This window comes from Sapajus apella, unplaced genomic scaffold (assembly GCF_009761245.1).
Source record: "Sapajus apella isolate SASKATOON/1434 unplaced genomic scaffold, GSC_monkey_1.0 scaffold102, whole genome shotgun sequence".
Taxonomy (NCBI): Eukaryota; Metazoa; Chordata; class Mammalia; order Primates; family Cebidae; genus Sapajus; species Sapajus apella.
The window spans coordinates 7,098,931-7,113,164 of record NW_022437042.1 but is presented as its reverse complement, the minus strand read 5'-3'; the positions used below and the strand labels follow the sequence as shown (position 1 = coordinate 7,113,164).

Below are 14,234 nucleotides of genomic sequence, written 5' to 3'. Positions count from 1 at the left end.
AAAAAAAAAAAAAACAAAACGAAAGATGAAAAGATCATAGGGCACTTCTATATTTGATCCTCCTGGAGATGACAGCAGGTTTTTACAAGCAGAAATCATTGATACTGAAAGGTATATATTTTCTTTTTTTTCTTATTATATTTTAAGTTTTGGGGTACACGTGCAGAACACGCAGGTTTGTTACATAGGTATACACATGCCATGGTGGTTTGCTGTATCCATCACCTGGTCATCTACATTAGGTGTTTCTCCTAATGCTCTCCCTCCGCTAGACCCTCATCTCCCGACAGGCCCCGGTGTGTGGTGTTCCCCTCCCTGTGTCCATGAATTCTCATTGTTCAACACCCACTTATGAGTAAGAACATGCAGTGTTTTGTTTTCTGTTCTTGTGTCAGTTTGCTGAGAATGATGGTTTCCAGCTTTATCCATGTCCCTGCAAAGGACATGAGGTGTATATTTTCTAGTGGGTGGCTTTAGAATTACAAAGTCAGACAGGAGACTAGAAGACTAAATACAGCTGGTGAAAAACAATTATAAACAATGGAGCATTTTCCCAGAACCAGTTCTGAATACAGCATATACCTTAAATAGTATTTCAATGCAAATGGACCTGGTTCATCTGACAAAACTTGCCATATTTAGAAGATACTAGCTCTAAAGTTCATATGTGGGGTAGGATTTCTTCATTTAGATTGTCTGTATTTTCTGCCAAACGTGCATTTTTTTCTGTTTTTTTTTTTTTTTTTTTTTTTAAAACCTGAAGCAGATGCATTTTTTTCTATGTTTTTTTTTTTTTTTTCCAAACGTCCGTTTTTTAAAAACACCTTTTATTTTGAAAAGTTGCTGTAGGGGTCAAGGGAAAACTTCCCCTTCATCCTCTGAAAGTCCACTGAAAAATCAAATGCCAAAAGGCAGATTAATTGGAGAAAAGGCATACAAATTAATTTAACGCGTATACATGGAAAGAACCACAGAGTGATTACCCACCCTGCAATGTGGTTCAGAAGCTTGTGTACTGTCTTGGTCAACCAGATTCTGGGAGAGTGGAGAATTCTGTTGAGTGGATTACTGGGACAAATGAGTGGATAAGGAAACAGAGATTAATTTTACATTATCTTGTGAAAGGGTCTGTTCAGGTGTGGTTATATTCTTGTTCCTACAGGGAAAGGAAGAATAGACAATTATTCTTTTTGGTGGGTCTGAATCTTAGCTAGATAAAGGTTTGGGTGAGACAGTGACAAGTGGAAAAGGTCAGAGACATCTCGAGGCCTCTTCAGTTCAGCATGTCAAAGTGCTGTATTTTGGGGTATCAGCTTCTGAGCCCCAACATTGCACAAGTGGAACAGAGAATCCCTGTATGTCCTTCATCTTGTAGAGGAGGGAAAACGTTTCCTTTACCCTCTGAGGTTTCAGTAATTGAGTCTATGAAATAAACTGACAGTAGACAGATTAACAGGAGAAAAGGTATAACAATTCATTACATGCATGGAGGTATGTCATGAAAGAAAAGTGAATACCCCCAAATCCAGTGAGAGTTAGAAGCTTATATACTCTTTTCATGGAGGTGAGAGGAGGGAGGATATAGGGAACTTAGGATAGAATGAATGATTTTGGGGAAAGATGAATGGGCCCTCAGAAGAATAGGTGAAAGACTGTGACAAAGTCTGTCTGAGCATGGCATGGACTTCCAGTCTCCTCTCCTGTTTAATTTTCTCTGGTTGATGAGATTCCTGGGGAGGAGATTCATGATAACTGAGTTAGTTTTGGAGGCTCTTTCTTAGGCAGATACAGGAAGTTCAGAGAAAGCCTCTACCTGCATTTGCTCTTCCCCAAGAGTCCTAAGTTTAAAGTAATCAGAATACTAAAACAGCATATTTTGGGGTGGTATTATACAACTCCTTCAATCCAGATTCCTGAAGTTAATAGTTTACATTTGCTTAATCATCCTATTACTTTTCTCTTTTCTTTTTTTTTTTTTTTTTTTTTTTGAGATGGAGGCTCACTCTCTTGCCCAGGCTAGAGTGCAGTGGTGCAATCGTGGCTCACTGCAACCTCTGCCACCCGGGTTCAAGTGATTCTCCTGCCTAAGCCTCCCGAGTAGCTGGGATTACAGGCAACTGCCACTGTGCTTGGCTAATTTTTGTATTTTTAGTAGAGATGGGGTTTCACCATCTTGGCCAGGCTGGTCTTGAACGTCCTGACCTCGTGATCCACCCGCCTTGACCTCCCAAAGTGCTGGGATTACAGGCATGAGCCACTGCCCTCGGCCTACTTTTTTCCTTTTTTTTTTTTTTGAGATAGAGTCTTGCTCTGTCGCCCAGGCTGGAGTGCAGTAGCATGATCTCAGCTCATTGCAGCCTCCGCCACTGGAGTTCAAGCAATTCTCGTACCTCAGCCTTCCAAGTAGCTAGGATTACAGGCATGCATCACCACACCCGGCTAATTTTTGTATTTTTAGTAGAGTCGGCGTTTCACCATGTAAGCCAGGCTGCCTTGAACTCCTGACCTCAGGTGATCTGCCTGTCTCGGCCTCCCAAAGTGCTAGGATTACAAGTGTGAGCCACTGTGCTCGACCCTATTACTTTTTTTCTAAAATATTTTAGAGTAAGTTGTGAAATAATGCCCCATTAACTCTAAATACTTCTGTGGTTGTTCTTTATTTTAAAAATTTTAAATTTTTAATTAACTTTTTAAAGAGACGGGGTCTTGCTCAGTTGCACAGCCTGGAGTGCAGTGGCCAGATCATGGCTCACTGCAGCCTCTAACTCCTGGGCTCATGGGATCCTGCCACCTCAGCTTCCTGCATAGCTGGGACCACAAGTGTGCACCACCACTTACGGCTAATTTTAAATTTTTTTTGTAGAGACAGGGTCTGGTGATGTTGCTTAGGCTGGTCTTGAACTCTGGCCTCAAGAGATTCTCTTGCCTCAGGGTCCCAAAGTGCTGGGATTACAGGCATTAGCTATCATGCCCAGAAGTATTTTCTTTTTTTTTTTTTTTGAGACTGAGCCTCTCTCTGTCACCCAGGCTGGAGTGCAGTGGTGCGATCTCGGCTGACCACAACCTCTGCCTCCCAGGTTCAGGCCATTCTCCTGCCTCACCCTCCTGAGAAGTTGGTATTACAGGCACGCGCTAACATGCCTGGCTAATTTTTGTATTTTTAGTAGAGACAGGGGTTTCACCATGTTGGCCAGGCTGGTCTCGAACTCTTGACCTCGTGATCCACCTGCCTTGGCCTTCCACAATGCTGGGATTACAGGTGTGGGACACTGTGCCCAGCACTTTTTTCTTTTTTGAGACAGGGTCTTGCTCTGTTGCCCAGGTGGGAGTGCAGTGGCACGCTCACAGCTCACTGCAGCCTCGACCTCCCCAGCTCAAGCAATACTTTTACCTCATCCTCCTCAATAGTTGGGACTACAGACTCAGTAGTTGGGATTTACCTCAGTAGTTGGTGGAATAATTTTTTTATTTTTTGTAGAGATGGGGTCCCACTCGGTTGCCCAGACTGGTCTCTAACTCTTGAGCTCAAGCAACTCTTGAGCCTCAGCCTGCCAAAGTGGTAGGATTATAGGGGTTAACCACCACACCCCGCTCCAGAGGGGTTAACTCCAAGTACTTCAGTGGCTGTTTTCCCATCACCATGGCACACGTTTACCTATGTAACAAACCTGCACATCCTGCACATGTAGCATATGTATCCCAGAACTTTAAATGAAATGAAAAAAAAAAAAATAAAAAAGAAATTGCCACAGCCACGCCAACCTTCAGCAGCCATCCACATTGAGACAAGACCCTTCAGCAAAAAAGTAGTAACTCTGAGGTCTAAGATGACTGTTAGCATTTATTAACAATAAAGTATTTTAAAATTACAAAAAAAAGAAAAACATGGTTTGTAGTATGCCAAAAATTTGCATAATCTTAATTTAATTATGAATAAACATCAGACAAACCCATATTGAGGTACAAGCTACAAAATTACTGGCTTGTACTCTTCAAAAATGTCAAGGTAATGGAAGCCAGACTGAGGAATCCTTTCAGATTAATCGAGACGTGGTAACTGATCCCCAGTCAGAAAAAAATATTATTTTGTTGCTATAACAAGCATTATGGGGGTGGGGTGGGAGCGCATGTCCTCAGGACCTCCTCAGACTGACTTGAAAAAAAAAAAAAAAAGCATTATTGTGTGGCTCGTGCCTGTAATCCTAGCACTTTGGGAGGCTGAGGTGGATGGATAGCTTGAAGCCAGGAGTTTCAGACCAGCCTGGGCAATGTGGTGAAAACGTTTTTAGAAAAATACAAAAAAATTTAGCAGAGCATGGAGATGCGCATCTGTAGTCCCAGCAACTCAAGAGGCTAAGGTGGGAGGGTAGCTTGACCCCGGGGAAGCTGAGGCTGCAATGAGCCATGATCGTACCACTGCACTCCAGCCTGGGCGACAGAGCAAGACCTTGTCTCAAAAACGAAAAGAAAAGAAAAGAAAAGAAAAAAAAGACCAATTTTGAAATATCTGTAGATTAAGGAATAATACTGTATTCATCTTTTTTTTTTTTTTTTTTTGAGATGGAGTTTCACTCTGTCGCCCAGGCTAGAGTGGAGTGGCTCGATCATGGCTCACTGCAGCCTCTGCCTCCTGAATTCAAGCGATTTCCTGCCTCAGCCTGCTGAGTAACTGGCATTACAGGCGCGTGCCACCACGCCTGGCTATTTTTTTTCTTTTTTTTTTTTAAAAGATGGGGTTTCACCATATTGGTCAGGCTGGCCTGGAACTCCTGACCTCAGGTGATCCGCCCACCTCAGCCTCCCAAAGTGCTGGGATTACAGGCGTGAGCCACCGCGCCCAGCAGCCTGGCTAATTTCTGTATTTTTATTTTTAAAAAAATTTTTGTATTTTTAGTGCTGACAGGGTTTCACCGTGTTGGCCAGGCTGGTCTTGAACTCCTGATCTCAGGTGATCCGCTTGCCTCGGCCTCCCAAAGTGCTGGGATTACAGACATGAACCACCATGCCTGGCCAATTTGTTTTTCATGGTACTTGCACTCCCTAGTTTAGCCTAAGGTGGTAATCACAGCAGGACAACGCCGAGCGTGTCAAAACTTGTGGATCCTTGTTTCACAGGGTTAGGTCATATCTCTCGTATTAGTGTAATGCTTGGCACGTAGTCAATGGCTGCCCCCTTCCCAATTACTTCATCTCAGTAGTCAGCAGGGCGTAATGTAATTTATTTGCTTATATTTATGTATTTTCCAAACACTGTGATATATTATTTCTCTATCCCCAGTGTCTAGCACATATTAGGTGCTTGAAAAATGCGTGTGTGAATTAGTGTTCAGGGGTAAGTATCACGGAAGAAGATAAGGACTACTTGTTGGCCCCTGGATGGCATTTTTCTGTTCTAATGGGAAATACGGCCGAGGACTTGGGAGGGCACAGCCTGCGTTGAAACTTCGTAAAGTGTCCCACGAGTCTCCTTCACGTCGTTGATTGCTGGGCCTCGGGTTTCCGCTGGGTGGGGAGGAAAGTGGGGCGGGAAATCGAAAAACGAACTCTCAGCTCCCGGCATTCCCCGTGGGCGGCGCTCCCCTTTGACCCTTCGCTCGCGTGCTACACATCCGGGCCTCTGCTACTAGTGAGAGGAAGATGGCGGCCGCGGCTGTTGTGGTTCCCGCAGAGTGGATAAAGAACTGGGAGAAATCAGGGAGAGGCGAATTGTGAGTGTTCGGGCCGGAGGCAGGCGCACTGTCGGGCCGGGCCAGGGCGTCAGCTTCACTCTCACCTGTGGTGGGAGGTTGAGGGGGGGAAGATGTACCCCCTCCCCCACCCGGTCTTCGGGCGTGGATGGTCAGCTAGGAGTTTCGAACTCGGGGAGAGGTGCGGTTAACCGCCGCGGACCTCCTTCCTTCCCTGGCCTCCCAAAAATCGCTGCTGCCTGCGGTAGCTTGGCTTCCTTTAGCCTCTTAGTAGAACTCCTGTTCGCCCCTGCGGGTCTCCGCGCTCCCTCTTGGTCTCTTTTTGTGTTCCCCTCTTCGCTTGAGCTCACTTGGCTTCTTTATCCTTATCGGGCTGCGCCGGGGCGATTCGGACTTTCCGTTTGTCTCTGTCCCATTTCTTCACTCTGCACCCGATCGACTCTGTAGTTTAGAGCTTGGCGCCTCCTCTGCCTGAAGTCCGAGGAGGGCGAACCGTCCCGGACTCCCTTCTCTCCTCTTCGCCCGCTGCCGCGAAGCTCGTGGCGCCGCGAAGCACTCAGTTTGGCACCTCTCGTCCTCCCGGGGAGCGGTCTCCCGACTGTCCCAGCTTCGTGTGGCGCCGTGGGGAAGTGTGACAGGGATGGCCGCTTTCCCCGAAGAACTACCGGCATTTCTTTGCTCTGTCTTTTCACCTTAGAGCTATTTCGGGTTGGATTCAACTTTCGTCATTAAATGTTCCCTAAACCCCATTTTATCCTGGGACTGCAACTAATTCTGGCAACTATCCAAGCTTCTCAAGTACCTAGGATAACGCGTTTCATTTAGTCGTGAAACTTTCCCCCGGTAACACCAAAAACAGTAACTTGCCATACCCCTAGTCTTCTCGCCCACAAATTAGAGCGCTCCCTCCTTTCCTCCCCCTGGAAAAAGTCGTTTAATCAGCAAAGCAAACTACAGATTTAAGAACAGATATTAATAACAGCGTCTAATTTCCTTCTCTGGATCGTTTTTAGATGTTAAAGCTCAACCCTGGATGAAATTAACTCTTAGCCATTTTTGTCGTCCTTGCCCACCCCCCTCCATTTCTGGTAGCCAGTTTACCGTGGCTCGTGCTAAAGATTTAAATCTTTGTAACTTCATTACTTGGAACGAAACACGAGGAACGCGTTGCCGGGTCCCGCGCTTGTAATATTGCCAGTCTCTGTGGCTTCCTCCCCCGCACCCCCCGCACTGCTTTATGAAGCCTTAACAGTGTGAGCTCTAGAATTGCCTAAATAAGCGGCTGTCTTAGCCACTTAACTAGCTGAGTGACCTTGGGTAAGTTCCTTAACCACTTGGACTGTTTCCCCTTGAGTAAATTGGGAGTAATAAGTACTCTACTCAAAGGATTGTTGCGAAGACTAAATAATGCCTGTAAAGCACTTGGCTTATAGTAAGTGCTCAAGTGATAGCTATTAAAAGTAATATTATTCCAACCTTTAGATATTTAAACTTCTCAGGACAGCTCTTGCACTTAAAGTCTGTACCACTCAAGTTGGCAATTAATTCGTCTCTGACTCCTTCATATGTATTTATTCTTGCACTCTAATGAATTGAGAGGCCCTTGAAAGATAGGGACTATGTTTCATATTTCTTTTGGCTCTATACACGCCCCGCCCCCTTCAGCATATGCTTAGAATTCTTATTGGTTTATTAATTGCCAGAGAAGACTATTTTACCTTCGTTTTTAACTATAATGAACATTTTCCAAATCCTCGTACGTGCTAGTTAAATAGCTATCAAGTTTGATAACTAGTTGACAGCCATCAAGTTCTGGGAAGGCCAGATGTGAAGTTACCCAGCCAGAGTGTTAGCTTCACCCATATTAGGGTAATCCCCCCAAAACTGATAAAGCAGTTCGCTGTTTTGTTTACTTTTAAAGCCAGCTCATTTATTTAGGGGCTGTCATCTTTGTAGTTTGCTCAGCTTCCTCCTTTCAGCTACTTCTTTTTTTTTTTTTTTTTTTTGAGATGGAGTCTGGCTGTGTCGCCCCGGCTGGAGGGCAGTGGTGCGATCTTGGCCCACTACAACCTCCGCCTCCCGGGTTCAAGCAAGTCTCCTGCCTCAGCCTCCTGAGTAGCTGGAACTACAGGTGCATGCCACCACGCCTGGCTAATTTTTTTGTATTTTTAGTAAGGACAGGGTATCACTGTGTTAGCCAGGATGGTCTCCATCTCCTGACCTTGTGATCCGCCCGCCTCAGCCTCCGTTTTACTATTATTGCTCCCACCTTAGAATGAATGGTATTAGGGCTACAGGTGAAATTCTGCTTGGCTTCTGACTGTTAGCGGTTGGAGAAAAAGTTAAACAGGAGGTCGAAATACCTAGTTTAAATGGAATTTTAGGTTCACATTATGTATATTTACATAATACATGCTACCTGTCATAGTTCTCATGTTTGAAGAGCTGCTTAAAAACTTATTAGAACTTATATGTATGTAGTTATTGCATGATTTGTGGAATGTTTTGAATTATGGTAGATCCAAATCAGTATAGTCAGTTTTATGATTGCATTCTGTTATATGAAGATAAAGTTGTGTAACATGATAAGCTGTTTTAAACACGTCACCATCCAGTACTTAGTTTTTGTTTATTTGACCTGTTTTCCCTCTATGAAAACTTTGCTGCATATAGCATATCTTGGGAGTTTCTGTATCTTCCTAAAGATAGATGTTAGCATTTTCATTTTATTAGGCAGACTGCATGGTGGTGCAAACATATTACAAAAAACCTTTTTCCTTTGTCTGAAAACAGCTTCTGAAATATAAAACGGCAACTGTAAATGTTAAAAATGAAGGTAGTATGCCACCAAATTATTAGTGAATCTATTTATAGATTTGGCGTTTAGAATATGACCAACATTTAAAATTATACCTTGAGTGAATTTTTCCTTTTTAACAAGATAAATTAGCAGATAAGCTTTAACTTGACTGAAAATTACCTTTTTAAAAATAATATGATGTATTTCAGGTTGTTAATTTGTTTCTTGTCTGTCACTTGTTAGCAGCGTAAATCTTCCTGGGGGTGGTAGTCAACTAGTGTTGAAAGTAACATGTGAGTTATATGGGGCATTTTATAACTTTTAGATAGGGCAAATTCTCAATTGTACCCCATGACAAACAACTGTCTATTAAATGGAAGGCCTTGGCTTTGGAGAATGTTTTATTAGGTAATTAGGATAAAAGTAAAACTGTTTTTGCCTATCTGAATGGTCTATCCATCACATACCTGGATATCCCATTATGTTTCCAGAGATACCAATTAATGTTTTGAATGCTAAATTGTAGAACTCCTAAAGTGACCTTTTCCAAGAGGGATCAGAAGGGCGAAGGAGGACTACCAAAATGTAATTGTCATTTCCGGTAATGCTTATATCTAAATGTAAACTCTTTCAAATTGTGAAAGATACGTGTTTAAATATTTTATTTTGACTTTCTCGATTATAGTAACATAGAACTTACCATGGTGAAGCTAATAAGCTTGCATGTACTGGTAGATCCAGTGTAGAATTCTGTTTTTAGTAGAAATCATTAACACGGTAAGTTCAGCATTTCTTTGTTACAAGCAACCTAAATGGAGAATTGATCTTAATCTGAAGATGCTAGCCTCATGTTAATACTTAGTATAATTTTGAAATACTTACGTTTGTTGAGTATCATCTGTTTGAGTAGCTTATTTAGGTATTTCAGTTAGAAAGTTTGGTTAGGTTTTTATCTTCTTAATGGTAGTTATAAAATTTTAAAATTTAATTGTCAAATGTTTTGATTGCTATTTTTCTTCTACACGATTGCTACTTTTTCTGCTGCTACTACACAATTTTAGACACTCTAGAACTTAAGTACATTTGGATGTTCAAAACATGCCATCTGATCTGAATTTCTGGAGGATTCTAGGTAAAGGGATATAATCATTCTAAAAAATTTTAGTCTTGGTGGTTGAGTCTTCTTTTCCTCGCAAAGTTGCTTCAAATTCAGCCAAAGCTTTTACCTGAAACCTTTTCTTGATGTCTCAGTTTTCATTTGGTGTTTAATTTCCCATTTTGACCTGTATTCATGAGCTAAGTATAAGTCTTAGTCTGTTTTCCTGGGAAGAGAAACATTCTTCAGAAAATGTTGAAGAGGTTGTATAGGCTTTGTTTGTCAAAAAAAAAAAATTATTCTAGAATGCTTTAATGTTAAGGTAGGGTGAGCGCTGTTAATATACTTGTGCTTTTTTCCTACTGTAAGCGCAGCAACTCCTGTTGTCTTTTTTTTTTTTTTTTTTTAACATTTCCTCTTTCCTTTTCTTTTAAATGCATGTTTCCACAAGATAAAACTATATTGTCCCAATATTCATTTTTGTGGGTTGTGTCTCTGTTCTACAAATGATAATGGAGGTAGCACTTTGCTTAACCTCATTTAACCTTTTCATTGTCTTGTTTTAAAGAATTAAGTGAAGTGTAAATGAACATCAGCCTTTTATATATGAAAGCCAGATTTGAGATGTGAACATAATCAAGTAGTTTAAGTTTGTGTCTGTTTCCTTTTTAATGGAAAAGGGAACAAGTTACACGAAAAGCTGTATATTCATGTTAAGAAGTATTCACAAAATATATTTTAAGTCCTTGAAGGAACTTCAGACATTTTATTCAGTTTTTTATACATCTTTTGACAGAAAATAGAGTCTGTCCTTGTTCTCAGGGACCTGAGACAGCATCTCCATAATAGCACTAAACTGTTTTAAAAGTAGAAAAAATGAAAGCCTAAGGTGGTGGCATGTGAGGTGGTGTGCACTGTGGCACACACCTGTAATCCCAGCTACTTGGGCAGCTGAGTCAGGAGGAAGGATCGCCTGAGCCCAGGAGAGTTCTGGGCAATATAGCAAGAACCTGTCTCTATTTTTATTTTTTAAAAAATTAAAAAAAGTGGAAAAATGGTAAAAAGTATCTGAAAGCTATTAAAGGATTAAAATAACTTGAATTTGGACTGAGACAGAAAATTTGATTATTTTTAAGCCATGTTAAAGTGAGCAACTATTAGAGGTAGTTTTGTTTGTTCCTTTCCCTGTAATTTAGGTTAGTCACCTAAAACCATTAGGCAGGTGTATAGTAAGACAGATGTAACATTCAGAAACAGTAGTTTCTGTAAGAATCCTTGGTGGTCATCTATTAGTGAATTACTTAGGGAGAAGAGGACAGATACATCTACTTGTTGTTTGTTTTTAGTTTCCTGTTATAACTAAGGGGATACCTGTTTTATTTCTTAAAAAATTATTTTTAACTAATTTTATTTTGAGACAGGGTCTTGCTTTGTCACCTAGGCTGGAGTACAGTTATATGATCACGGCTTATGGCAGGCTTAACCCTGGTTCAAGGGATCTTCCTGCCTCAGCCTCCTGAATAGCTGGGGCTACAGGTGCATGCCACCATGCCTGGCTAATTAAAAACATTTTGTGTGTGTGTGTGTGTGTGTGTGTGTGTGTGTGTGTATGTGTAGGGATGGGGTTTTGCTATATTGCCCAGGCTAGTCACAGACTCCTGGCTTCAAGTGATCCTCCCACTTCAGCCTCCCAAAGTGCTGGCATTACAAGCATGAGCCACTGCGCCCAGCCAAAGGAATACCTCTTTTATAGTAGGGAAATATAAGTATCTATTATGCAAGTAAATTGCCTTATTGTAATAAACTTTCAATGATTCCATACACAATTTCACCAAATCTTTGAGATTCTAACTAATAGTTCATGATGACATTGTTATCTGTGTCCTAATGAACATGTTTGTAGCCTGGTGACTGACAATATAGAATTATATTTCAGTTATTTCTTAAAGTTATGTAATGATGACTGTACCATTAGCTTAGGTAGGAGTTTGGGAACACTGACGCAACCCTTTCCCCCCAACGATTGGAAGGCTTTTTGCAAAAGACATGCATTAAGATTGTTAAATAGAAATAAAGCTATGGAAAATGTGAGAAAACAAATCCATTGTTATATGGAGAATTGTTTTTTTAAATTTTTTTTGAGACAGAGTCTCACTCTGTTGCTCAGGCTGGAGTGCAGTGGCATAGTCTTGGCTCACTGTAGCTTTGACCTCTCAGGCTCAAGTGAATAAGGAGGAATTTTAAACAATTATTTTATTTCTCTCTCTTTCTCATCTTTTCCTCTTCTCTCTCTTTTTTTCTTTTTTGTGTATGAACGAATATTTGAAATTGCATTTTAGTAGCCTGAGTACAAAAGGAAAGATGAGTTACTTGATTCTGTTAAATTCTTCTTTCAAAGACATGGTGCTTCCTGATATTATTTTGAGACAGCGTCTCACTCTGTCGCCCAGGCTGGAGTGCAGTGGTGTGATCTTGGCCCACTGCAACTTCTGCCTCCTGGGTTCAAGTGATTCTCCTGCTTCAGCCTCCCGAGTAGCTGGGATTACAGACATGTGCCACCAAGCCCAGCTGATTTTTGTAGTTTTAGTGGAGACAGGGTTTTACCATGCTGGCTAGGCTAGTCTCAAACTCCTGGCCTCAAGTGACCTGCCCTCCTTAGCCTCTTAAAAGTGCTGGGGTTATAGGCATGAGCCACTGTACCTGGCCCCTGGTATTATATTCTAAAGGGAATTGACCCTGTAGGGGAAGTGAGAACCCAAAGAGGGAATTATTTTAATATTTCATAGTAAATATTGAAGCAACCTTGAGGTACTTATATATCTCTTCCACAAAAGACCTAGATGGCAGACATTTTTGGGTTATATCTTCTGATGCTAGTCTGAAGCAGATGTTATTTCTTTGTTGTCTACTGGAAGATTTTGATTTATATTTCAGATAAACTTATGGTAGGTTTAACATGTTTTGTGAAATTAGAAGCTTAATTAGTGTTTTTGTTTTCTTTTTTTGAGATAGGGTCTCACTCTTTTCCCCAGGCTGGAGTGCAGTGGTACAGTCACCACTCATTGTAGCCTTGAGCTTCAAGCTTAAGCGATCCTCCCAGCTCAACCTCCCAAGTAGCTGGGACTGTAGGCATGTGCTACCACACTTGACTAATTTTCTTTTCTTTTTTTCTTTTGTAGAAATGGAGTCTCACTTGTTAGCCAGGCTGGTCTTGAACTCCTGTGCTAAAGTGATCTCCTACCTCAGCCTCCCAAATTGTTGGGATTACAGGCATGAGCCGCCATACCCAACCTTAGCCAGTGTTCTTAACCACTGTTCTCTTTTCAACCCATTCGAAGGCCTGTCTAGTTCTCCAGGAAAATAGTTGAAAGTACTTGGGACCAAACTTAAACCAGCTTACCATTTGTAAGGTACTCTCAGAATAGTTTTTTTTTTTTTTAGTGAGAAATGTTTAATAGCTAAGTGACATTTTCTTTCTTTTTTTTTTTTTTTTTTTTTTTGTTTTTGAGATGGGGTCTTGCTCTGTCACCGTAGAGTGCAGGCTGGAGTGCAGTGGTGTGATCATGGCTCACTGCAGCCTCAATTTCCTAGGCTCTGGCGATCCTCCTACCTAAGCCCCCCGAGTAGCTGGGACCACAGGCATGTGCCACCATGCTCTGCTAATTGTGTTTTTGGTAGAGACAGGGTTTCACCATGTTACTCAAGCTGGTCTTGGACTCCTGAGCTCAAGCAATGTTACTAGGTTTCACCATGTTACTCAAGCTGGTCTTGAATTCCTGAGCTCAAGCGTTTCACCCACCTTGGCCTCCCAAAGTACTAGGATTACAGGTGTGAGCTACCATGCCTAGCCTGACTTTTTTTTTTTTTTTTTTTTTTTTTTTTTTTTTTTGAGACGGAGTTTCACTCATGTTACCCAGGCTGGAGTGCAATGTCGCGATCTCGGCTCACCGCAACCTCCGCCTCCTGGGTTCAGGCAATTCTCCTGCCTCAGCCTCCTGAGTAGTTGGGATTACAGGCACGCGCCACCATGCCCAGCTAATTTTTTGTATTTTTAGTAGAGACGGGGTTTCACCATGTTGACCAGGATGGTCTCGATCTTTTGACCTCGTGATCCACCCGCCTCTGCCTCCCAAAGTGCTGGGATTACAGGCTTGAGCCACCGCGCCCGGCCTAGCCTGACATTTTTAAACTAAAGATTTAATTTAGTAAATGCTCTCCATTGCCTTTTTTTTTTTTTTTTTTTTTTGGAGACAGTTTTGCTCTGTTGCCCAGGCTGGAGTGCAGTGATGCGATCTCAGCTCACTGCAACCTCTGTCTCCTGGGTTCATGTGATTCCCTGGCCTCAGCCTGCAGAGTAGCTGGGATTGCAGGTGCATACCACCACACCCACTTAATTTTTGTATTTTTAGTGGAGATGGGGTTTTATCATGTTGGCCAGGCTGGTCTGAAACTCCTGACCTCAAGTGATCCACCCACCTTAGCCTCCCAGAGTTCTGGGACTACAGGTGTGAGCCACAGCTTCCATTGCCTGTTTATTCTTTGGTTTTGAACATAATTTTGTGAAACCTAGAAGTCCGTTGTTGATCAGCAAAAGTTTACTCTGTTGACTTTTAATAACCTTACCCTGCTCATCCTGAATGATAGAGTATTG

At 42.0% G+C, this 14,234-nt stretch overlaps 1 protein-coding gene across 13 annotated transcripts in view; it reads left to right on the top strand.

The window, feature by feature from the left end:
• The first annotated feature begins 5,573 nt into the window (after positions 1 to 5,573).
• Positions 5,574 to 14,234, top strand: part of THOC2 (THO complex 2) — a 129,223-nt gene continuing 120,562 nt past the window's right edge. For all 13 annotated transcript variants that reach the window (XR_004262740.1, XR_004262738.1, XR_004262739.1 and 10 more), the window contains exon 1: positions 5,574 to 5,708. Coding sequence is in view for 10 of the 13 variants with exons in the window: in XM_032258432.1 (XP_032114323.1) it covers positions 5,638 to 5,708 (71 nt within the window). In the remaining 3 variants the exon portion in view is untranslated. The remainder of the gene's footprint in view (positions 5,709 to 14,234) is intronic.